At 32.5% G+C, this 11,016-nt stretch overlaps 1 protein-coding gene across 1 annotated transcript; it reads left to right on the top strand.

Annotated features, from left to right (window-relative positions):
- Positions 1-8,713: 8,713 nt before the first annotated feature.
- On the top strand, positions 8,714-10,704 carry PMR5 (Pmr5/Cas1p GDSL/SGNH-like acyl-esterase family protein (DUF828)). Its single transcript, XM_079067683.1, has 5 exons — positions 8,714-9,177; positions 9,362-9,533; positions 9,619-9,797; positions 9,909-10,067; positions 10,151-10,704. The coding sequence occupies exons 1-5, from the start codon at positions 8,837-8,839 to the stop codon at positions 10,485-10,487; spliced, it is 1,188 nt and encodes a 395-aa protein (XP_078923809.1). The 5' UTR covers positions 8,714-8,836; the 3' UTR covers positions 10,488-10,704.
- Positions 10,705-11,016: the final 312 nt, after the last annotated feature.

The following is an 11,016-nucleotide window of genomic DNA, read 5'->3' on the forward strand; positions in this document are numbered from 1 at the left end:
TGGGTCATGAGAAATCAAGAGTCATGACAATTAAGGGCATTCATATGTAAACCCTAATTGTGACAACACTATAAAAGGGACCCTTTGGCTAGCAAAATCGGGACCTAGGGTTACTAGAGAGGGCATAACCGATTTTGAGTGCAAGAAGTATTCTCTCAAGTTATTCCAAGTTTTGTGGTGTTGTGTGAAGCATTTGAGGCACAACATTTGGGGTGCTAGGCTCACAAAGTCTTGAAGGAATCCAAGCAACAACAAGGTATGTATTTCTACTAGTTTTTATGTTTCATATATTCCCCATGCCATGCTAGTTAGGAAATAACCTTGAAATAGAAATTTGCATGTATATAGAGAAAACATAGATTCAAGGTTATTAGGGTTGCATGTACACTTAGGAAGTGTTAGAATGCTCAAAACCCATTAATATATATATATATATATATATATATAGGCTCGTTTAAGCTCGTTTAGGCTCGCGAGCCCATGAATTGAAGCTCGGCTCAAGCTCGTTTAATAAACGAGCCTCATATTTAGGCTCGAGCTCTGCTCAGGCTCGTTTAATTCGATCTCGATTCGAGCTTTTAACGAGTCGATCCCGAGTAGCTCACGAGTAGCTCGGCTCACTTACACCCCTACTTAAGTGTAAGAATTAGGGTTACACATGACTCTTGGAATTCTACACTATATATATGTAACCCTATGCACTAAAATCGGCTACCACTTGCATTCCAAGAAGAAGAATTCGATTTTGAGTCTCCTAAACCTCTCTCATATCCATCTAGTTGTTTATTGGTGTTTGTGACTTGTTTGAGGCACAACACATGGGGTGCTAAGTTCTCTTAAGGCCAAAGTTCTACTAGCTACATCAAAAGGTAATCTTCTAACTAGTTTTATGATTCGTATATCAAATTTTGTATGCTAGTTTAGGCTTCATGCTTTGGATACCAATATTGCATGTATAATTAGAGAAAACTTAGATCCAAAGCATTAGGATTGTATGTGCACCATAGGAATGTTATAGTACATAAAACCCAACAATTATTTACTTTGTTGTGAAACATAATGGAAATCAAAACTTTGCTTAAATCTTCAAAAGGAAATAATAATTTCCAATTTTTCAAATTTTTACTTTAAGGAAACTTCAACACTCCCTCATCTATCTTTATAACAAGATCCCTTTTCAAATCCTCCATCTTTTGATACATATATGAAATTTTACTTTCATACACCTACATAAGAAAAAAGATACTTAAAAATAAAATACTTAATCCCAAAGAATCATAAATGAATACACTAATGAAATCATAAATGAATAAAACTATAGAATTACCTCCTAACTTTATTAACATCAAACTCTTCTTCATCCTCATCAGATAAATCCTCATCACCATCAAATTCATCCTCATCACCACCAGATTCCTCCTCATTATACTCAAAATTTTGACATTCTTCTTCAACGTATGGTTCATTAACATCTCCACATCCAAACCTTCCATTCTCTTGTAAAATATCCTCAAGAAACCTTATCTTCTCTGACGTCCAATAAAAATAGTTGGACGTTTACGTGTGACTTGCAAATGATCAAACTTGAAATTATCCACGTACAACAACTAAAAAAAACATATATACCAAATAAGCTAACTTTCTAAAAAGATTTACTTATACAGTTTAATATAGAATTAATAATAATATATATGAATAATCATATATGATTATGATGTGTAATATATAATTAAACAAAAGTTAGACCATGTAATCATATATGATTATACAATCATATATAATTTATACAAATCAAATATATCATTAATCATAATATATATGAATAATCATATATGATTATGTTGTGTGATAAATAATTAATCATATATGATTATACAATCATATATGCTTAAAAAATTAAAACAAACATATTTTTACAACTAAAAAAAGATTTAATATTAAAAATTAGCTCACGTACCATAAGGTATGCTGCTGGTCCATAAAAGAAAGATGATTCTTTCTCTGGGTTGTAAACCTTCTTCGTCCTTACCAAACAATCAACAATGAAATCGCACCAGTCAATGCTACTTAAATCAGTATCTCTTCTGATTAAATATAATGGATTCAGATTACATTTACCCATGCTTGTAGACTCACAGAATGTATTAATAAAAAGAACCAAAAAGTTGATTCTAAAGTTATCATCCGCTACACTAGTTCGAACAAGTTCATTCTTTGGCTGTTTCAATCTCAATTTATCAATATTTCCATATTGTTTCTTCCACTCAAACATACGACTCTCTTCATTATTCTCGCAAATGTAAACCATGTTTGAAAGTAATGAGCCACCATATGGTAATCCTAACATCTCATGAACACATTTACTATCAACACTAACTTGACAATTCTCAAACTCCACCTTCAAAGTTTCAAAATTAAAATGATCAATAACATAATAAACAATCTTTAATGGTACGTCAATCATCTTCATCCGTAACAAACTCCCAAATCCCATAGCCCTAACACACTCCTTTTGTTCTCTACTTAAACCTTGAATAACACCCAACAATGACCCGGGTGAGCATATGTTCTTCAATGAAGGAAATTCTTTTATAACAACAACTTTTTTCTCTTTCTTAACAACTTTAGCTTCTCTCTTTGGTTTCTTTGAAGATCCAAGACGACTCTGAAAATCAGAATCATCTTCATCAGATAGTTCACGTTTCTTACTTATAGTTTTGACCTTAACGGCCAGGTTCACTTTTGGTTGTTCAATAACTCTTTTTATTGGATTTCTTTGATCGTGTTTACACCACCTCCCTGGCCTTTTCTTTTTTGGAAGATGATCGTGTCTACCTTGAGCTCTCTATTGATACATTCTTTGTAAAATTACCATTTTTAACTACAAATTTTATTAGAAAAGTAGTGTTAGTAAAAAAGAAAACATAACACATATAGTCAGTTACAAATGAAGAATTATAATCACTTATGATTACAAAAACATACCTTTATCATTTTTAACCTTGGAATTTTTCTCTAAAACATATTCACTTTCCTTTTCATAAACAGAAGCATTTACTACAAAAAAAAAAATAACATAATTAGTTATTAATACAAAACAAAAATGCATATGACTAATAAACTATCATTTTAACTCACACAATCACTAATGATTATAAAAACATACATTTATCATTACTATTTATTAATGATTATAAACAAACGTATAAAATCATTTATGATTAAAACTAGAAATAAACATATAACTAAAGGTTATGTTCAATCCATTGAAAAAATCACAAAATCACTTATGATTACAACAAATACCTTTAACATTTCTTCTCTTTAAAATTTTCTCTTTAACTTCGTCAGAAAGATCTTCATATTCACATTTGATACATAGAAATACAAAATCACAAAATATGATAATCAATTATGAATAAAAAAAATAATAGAAGAAAATGTGACAAAAAACATCACAGAAACCTCTTTGAACATCGATTTTTTAAACTGTACCTTTGGAAATAACACCACTTCTACCGCCTTCGAGATTGTTTTTATTTTTTAACTTTTTTCGAACATAGTTTGTTTTGAAATCCTTATATGTGAAAATATAAACAACTACTTAGATCAAAAACCCCACAAACAAACATAATAAAAAACAAATGAACTATAAATGAAAAAATCATCAAAATCAAGTAAAAATGACGAAAAAACTACTGAATCAAAACAAAAATCATCATTATCAACATAAAACTACTGTTAACTAACTAAAACAAACATGCATTATCAATAAAATGAAAAATTACTCGCATTCTATTTCTAACCTTTCATTTCGATTAACGAAGATGCGACTTCGTTTAGATTTTCTCCTGAAGACATTTACTGGTTTTTCAAACTTAATTTGCACAACTAACAAACGAAAACTAGTGCTCAATGTGATAAAGAAATAAAAATGGGTTTTCATGAGAGTTTCTAAGTGAGATTTTGATCAAGAAAGAAAAGAAGAGTATATGCGGTTACAATATCGTAGCCTCTGCAAAACTGATATGATTCTTTGTAAAATTACAATACTAGCCCTACAATGGTTACTAACGACGTTAATTTAAAGAGTTACATATGTATTTACAATTATGCCACCGCCAGATTTTACAAATAAAAATCATAAAATCAAAGGGTTATCCACCTATCTCACAATCTCTAATTTTTTATAAATTTCAAAGAAACCAACACATATATATATATATATATATATATATATATATATATATATATATATATATATATATATATATATATATATATATATATATAGGGCTAGGTTATAATGTGGATGTACAATTATTGTGCGGACGTGTGGACAATGCTATTCCACGAGAATTACTAAGAGAATAAGTTGTTTGCTAATGTGAACACGTTCAACCTTACACAACTATCGTCATTTTTCATGCATTCTCACTAATTCTTATTTATTTTTATTCTCACACATCGTTTTTTACTCATTTTCATTCTCACAGAATACGACTCAATAAACATTCTGACAGAATGAGAATAATAAAAAAAAATCTACAATAACCTTATAGACGATTTAATTAGTGAGAATGCGTGATAATGACAATAGTTATGTAAAATTGAACGTATTCACATTACAAAACTTCTTTCACATTGATATTTTAAAAAATATTGGAAGGACTTAACATTACAAAAAAAACCAATGTTGGGGTTCAAATTAGTCATAGACTAATTATTTATCCATAGTTCCATACTATAGTTTGAAGTTTTAAAAGAGACTAAAGGCCTAAAGGGGTCCGCTCTTGACGGTATCTTATGAAAGAAGTTTTGCAAAATTAAATTGTTGAAGTTGTATTTCCGAACTACTATGATTTTAAAAAGATCGAATAAGTTAGCAAGTTTCGTTACGCAATATATATATATATATATATATATATATATATATATATATATATATATATATATATATATATATATATATATATATAGGGAATGGTTATTTGGAAAACAAAAAAACCCTAAAAAAACCCTAAAAATCATAAAAATGCATAAACAAAATACCTAGAGATCACAAAACGTTTTTTTTGATATTTTTTATGAAAAAATCGCAAGTTTTTAAAGAAATTCGCTGAAAAAAATTTTGAAATTTTTTTTATAAAAAAAAATAAAAAAAAACGATTGATTTTTTATTTTTTTTTCAGCGAATTTTAATAAAAAGCTGCGCTTTTTTATAAAAAAAATTCAAAAAAAAAGTTTTGTGATCTCTAAGTATTTTTTTTATGCATTTTTATGATTTTTAGGGGTTTTTTTAGGGTTTTTTGTTTTCCATAGAACCTAAACCTATATATATATATATATATATATATATATATATATATATATATATATATATATATATATATATATATATATATATATATAGAGAGAGAGAGAGAGAGAGATAGGTTCAAATGTTTTCAACAAATATTGTGTGCCTAAATGCACCAATGAGAATTCAAGAAATAATAAATAATTAAATAAATCAATAAAGGGTATTTTGGATCTTTTGTACTTTTAATTAAGGAAATCATTTAATTGAAATCCTACAATTATGGAAATAAAATAAATATATTTGACCTAGTTCTTCACCTTCGTGTCCTGCCATCATTTCCGTCTGCTGTCATCGATCTAAACCATTTCAATCAACCTTCATCTTCCAGATTTTCGTTTCAGTTTGAACACCGATGGATGTTTGATTAGAGATAGCTTCAACACGAATCTTGAAGAGGAAGGGGGTCGATTTGAAGACATGGGATGATTTAGTATCAATTATCTGTTAATTACATTTTGTAGATCATCTTTCCCCTTCGTCTCCTCCACCCTCTTCTCCCACAATGTCTCTTTCACCACCACCCAATTCTCCAATCCTAATCCTAAATCCTACAAACTAAACAATCGAAGAAACCTAACTGTATCCGCACTAGGAGCCGACACATTTGACGGAACAACACTGACAGTCATCGGAGGCGGCTCGGTCGCAGCAGTCGTCGCCGCAATTTCACTCGCAGACCCCGAGAAGCGCCGGCAGTTGCAGGCGGAAGAGGTTGGAGGTTAGGTTCACGTTTCATCGGGATCGGGATCTTTCTTTCCAGGCTATATGTTGAAGAAATCCATCAGGTTCACTTTTCCTCATTTACCCTTCGTTATCTTCTATTGCATCTAACTGTAAACGAAATATTGTATCTCTACTTGCTGTTTGTAGATCTTATAACATATTGGAAGCATTTCTGAAAAAGATATACATTCATTACTTGTTCTCTGTTGATTCATTGAATCTAAATTTCAACAAGATTTAATTGTTTTAACCCAGTGTACGCAATCATTTTGTTTTTTAGTTATCGATGTTTTAGTCGGCGATGCGATGTTGTAGATATGTTACTGTAATGAGATATGTGTATGTATATTTGGTTCATAATGAATAATTCCATAGCATTTTGAGCTTGATAATTTGTTGAAGTACATGACAATATTTTCTTTTAGATCTTAATACGGTTGTAGATTTGATTAATGTTTTTGAGCTCTCGTATTATTACTTCTGTTATCTGAATTTGAAGCTGATTGATGCTTCTTTAAAGCTACAAGAAAAAAATTGTCCCTGGTTTCTTTATCTCTTGTCTATAGTAAGCAATGGCGATTCCAAAGCTTGATAAGAAGATCGTCAAGAAAAGGGTCAAGAAGTTCAAGAGGCCAGACAGTGATTGGAAAATTTGTGTCAAGGTACACAATCTATCTCTATAATCTTCTCATTATCATTGAACCAACCTGTTTATTTGCTCAAATCGTGTTTATAATAGAATTGGTTTCCATTCTTGTTATTGGTCTGGATTCTAGAATGAAATATCGAATTCTAATTTTATAATAGAATTGGTTTCCATTCTTGTTTATAATAGAATTAGTTTCCATTCTTGTTTATAATGGAATTGGTTTCCATTCTAGAATGGAATATCGAATTCTAATTTTGTCAGAATAGAATCTTGAATTCCTTGTCAACTTAAGCAGTGTATTACCGTAACCAATTCTGTCAGAATAGAATTGGTTTCCATTCTTGTTATTGGTACAGATTCTTATTCAATGACATCCTAAATAATGAAACATTACATTCTTTCAGAATAATATACATTGCAAGTTTAGGGATGATTGTTACATTCTTTCAAAATAATATTAAAATTTAATTAGAATTAATTTAAAAAATTCAGATTTTTTAAAAATAAGGGAATTAATGATCCCTTAAAATCCGAAAATTTCATTTTTTAAAGTAGGTTAATTGACCAAAATACCCTTTTGCTGAAATTTATGTGATTATATGATACATGCTACCCTATTGTAATATCATAGACCCTCAGATCATGACTGTTGATTCTATTCATCCGGTGGTCCAGATCTGTGCATTCTGGCACACAATACCCCTCAGATCTGTGCATTTTTCGTCCACATTTACCCCTTCGACTTGTTAAACTGTACAGATTCAGTCCTTATGACCGGTTACTTCAGGTTAGCCGGTAAAAATGACTTAATAGGGTAATATATTTCTCACTTTGTACACATTTAGTCCTTAATATTTTTTTTTGTTGGAAAATAAGTCATTTTTGTTTTTGTACTCATTCGGTACTTATGAATAATTTCTTTAGTTTATTCTCACGACATCTTACGTGGGACATTCATTAATGAGGTGTTTGAGACTTTTGATGCTTATGTCCATCGCGATCTCGACTACTTGGTTGCTTAGGTCATGTGTTATGAACGTCATAACTTCTTCATACGATCTCGGATTTTAACGATCTTTATATCTGTGCCTTCGTATTTTAGTCTACTACAACTTTTATTTAGATTACTCCCGTTAAAAAGTAATATATTTTTACTTATGATATTTATATCTATACGTTTTTTATGAATGCATGTATGAATGTTTTTTTTATAAAATCGTAAGTACAAATATATTACATTTTAACCGGAGTAATCTTAACGAAAGTTGTAGTAGACTAAAAAACGAACACGTGGATATAAAGATCGTTAAAATTCGATATCGTATGAAGAAGTTACGACGTTCAGAATACAATACCTAAGACAAACCACAAGACCTACGCAACCAAGCAGTCAAAATCGCAATGGACATAAGCATCAACAGCCCCAAAACCTCATCAATGATTGTCTCACGTAAGATGTCGTGAGAAAAACCTACAAAAATCATTCATAAGTATTAAATGAGTACAAAAACAAAAATGTCTTATTTTGAAACAAAAAAAATATTAAGGACTAAATATGTATAAAAATATTAAGAAATAAATGTGTACAAAATGATAAATATATTACCCTATTAAGTCATTTTTCCCGGCTAACCTGGAGTACCCGGTCATAATGTCTGAATGTGTACAGTTTAACAAGTTGAAGAGGTAAATGTGGACAAAAAAAAAAAACTCAGTAACCAAATGTGTACAAATCGAAAAATATATTACCCTTTTAAGTCATTATCCCTAAAAAAATGCTATATTTTGAGGATCTATAAAAAAAATCATGATTAATATTGTTATAATTTGTTGAAGTATTGTATATATATATATTTTAAACAAGATAAAAGAAATACATAAGACATGTGTTTTCTATATATTTTAATTTTATTTACATATACCAAGATTCTTATTCTTATATTAAATATACTGTTCATCGTTCATCTTTTTATATTAACCCGACCCGACACACGTGAAACCTTTTCTGATTTCGCCACTCTTCTCAGTTCCCAATCAAACAAAACAGTACCAAAAAGCCCCTCAATTCTCCCCTCTTTCTTCCCGAGCATCTTCTTCCATCCATGGCTTTTCAATCTAAACTCATATCTATCTCTACTTCTTTTCTGATTTTGATCTCTACTATATTCTTCCATTTCACCTTATTATCCTCATCGTACATGCTAGTTCATCATATCAACAACAACAATGAACATAACTCTCACCATCGACGCCCTATCCTCCAAGCCAATCAGTCTCAATGTTCTCTCTTCATGGGTTCATGGGTTCACGACGATTCCTATCCGATCTACCAGTCATCTTCTTGCCCAGTTATCGATCCTGATTTCAATTGCCAAATGTACGGTCGACCCGACTCCGATTACCTCAAGTACCGCTGGAAACCGGCCAACTGTGAACTCCCCAGGTCAGTATTTATCCGCCGTCGACTAAAATCAGCTCCTTTATCATTTGTACTTTGAAAACACTCTGCTCGTAGTGGCCTGAGGGTTATCCAAAGGTTTGTGGAGAAGTGGAGGGGGAGAATTGAGAAACGGTTGTTAATATTGTACCTTATGCATTAATAGTTGTACAATTTTGGGTTTGACCAGGTTCAACGGGCTCGAGTTTCTGGAAAAGATGAAAGGGAAGACAGTAATGTTCGTGGGGGACTCTCTGGGGAGGAACCAATGGGAGTCGTTGATTTGTCTGACGTGGTCATCGGTGCCACGTGTCGCCACGCAAGTGATCCGAGCATATCCGCTCTCAACGTTCAAGTTTTTGGTGAGAAATCTCAACCGTTAGATCTTTGATTATTGTAAGTAAACTCATCGGAAAAGCTGAAGTTCAAAACTTTTGTATTGCACAGGATTACGGTGTAACGTTGTCGTATTACAAAGCACAGTATCTTGTCGACATTGATTCTGTCGGAGGACGAAGGGTACTCAAGCTGCAGGACATATCGGAAAACGCCCAGGCATGGCGGGACGTCGACGTATTCGTGTTCAACACCGGTCACTGGTGGAGCCACACCGGCGCCACCCAAGGGTTAGTATTGTCATTTCACATGTTATTACTGTATTTGATTGAAAAAAAAAGTATTGGTGTCAGAAGACTCTGAGGGATTGACATTAATTGCTTAAAATTTATACGGTGCAGGTGGGACATGATGGAATCCGGTGGGTCGCTTTACCAGGATATGGATCGTATGGTCGCCATGGAAACCGCCGTAAGGACGTGGGCCCGATGGGTTGATTCGAATATCGACACCACTAAAACCAGAGTCTTTTTCCAATCGTTCTCACCTACTCACTACGAGTATGCATAATTCACCCTCATTCTCTTCAATTCTCTAATTATGCACGTACTTTTACTTTTACTTACCGGAAAAACTATTACAGTCCGTCTGAATGGAATGGAGGGTCGGGGGCGACAACCACCGCAAAGAGCTGCTATGGGGAGACGGCTCCGGTGAGTGCTTCGGCCTTCTTGGGGGTGTACCCGAACGAGATGAAGGTGGTGGACGCTGTGCTCCGGGAAATGCAAACGCCGGTTTACATGCTTGACATCACGACTCTTTCAGCTATGAGGAAAGATGCTCATCCATCGATTTACAGCGGGGATACGAGCACGGGTCAAAAGGCTGACCCTAATGGCACCCCTGATTGTACACATTGGTGTCTTCCTGGGTTACCGGATACTTGGAACCAACTATTCTACACGGCTTTGTTCTTTTAGGATCGATTATCGAAGATCGATCCATTTTTGGTTTTATGAAATTTAGAAGTTGCCTAAAGTTGAGAGAGATCTTGAGATAGGTTATTTATTGTGGTTTCACTTAACCAAATGTACCATTGATGAACAAGTATTTATTATTGTAACAGACGCCAAATCTCACAGACACAGTAAATTCATTCCTTAACAGCCTTATGGAGTTCACGGGTAATATGTTTTAGATGTGTTTTGACTTTTGACTTTTGAGTGTAAGTGTATGATGTTGAACATTAATACATTGAATTAGTCGCAAGAAAATACGAGGAATAGAGAAACTTTAAAAGTATGTTGTCATCACAAGTATATTTACCTTGTAAGGGAATTATGAGTTTTGTCCCGTTGACACGTTAGTTAATATAACGTGGCTAAAGGAGAATAATTGAGAAATAACGCCAATTAATAAGGGAAATTCATACCATATGGTTTCTTTTGGGATCCAGAAACATGTAAGTTAGAAAAAAGAAGAAGAATGGGTGATTTGGCTATGGTTTGA

Source organism: Lactuca virosa, chromosome 8 (genome assembly GCF_052849685.1).
Source record: "Lactuca virosa cultivar CGN04683 chromosome 8, Lactuca_virosa_CGN04683_v6, whole genome shotgun sequence".
Classification (NCBI taxonomy): Eukaryota; Viridiplantae; Streptophyta; class Magnoliopsida; order Asterales; family Asteraceae; genus Lactuca; species Lactuca virosa.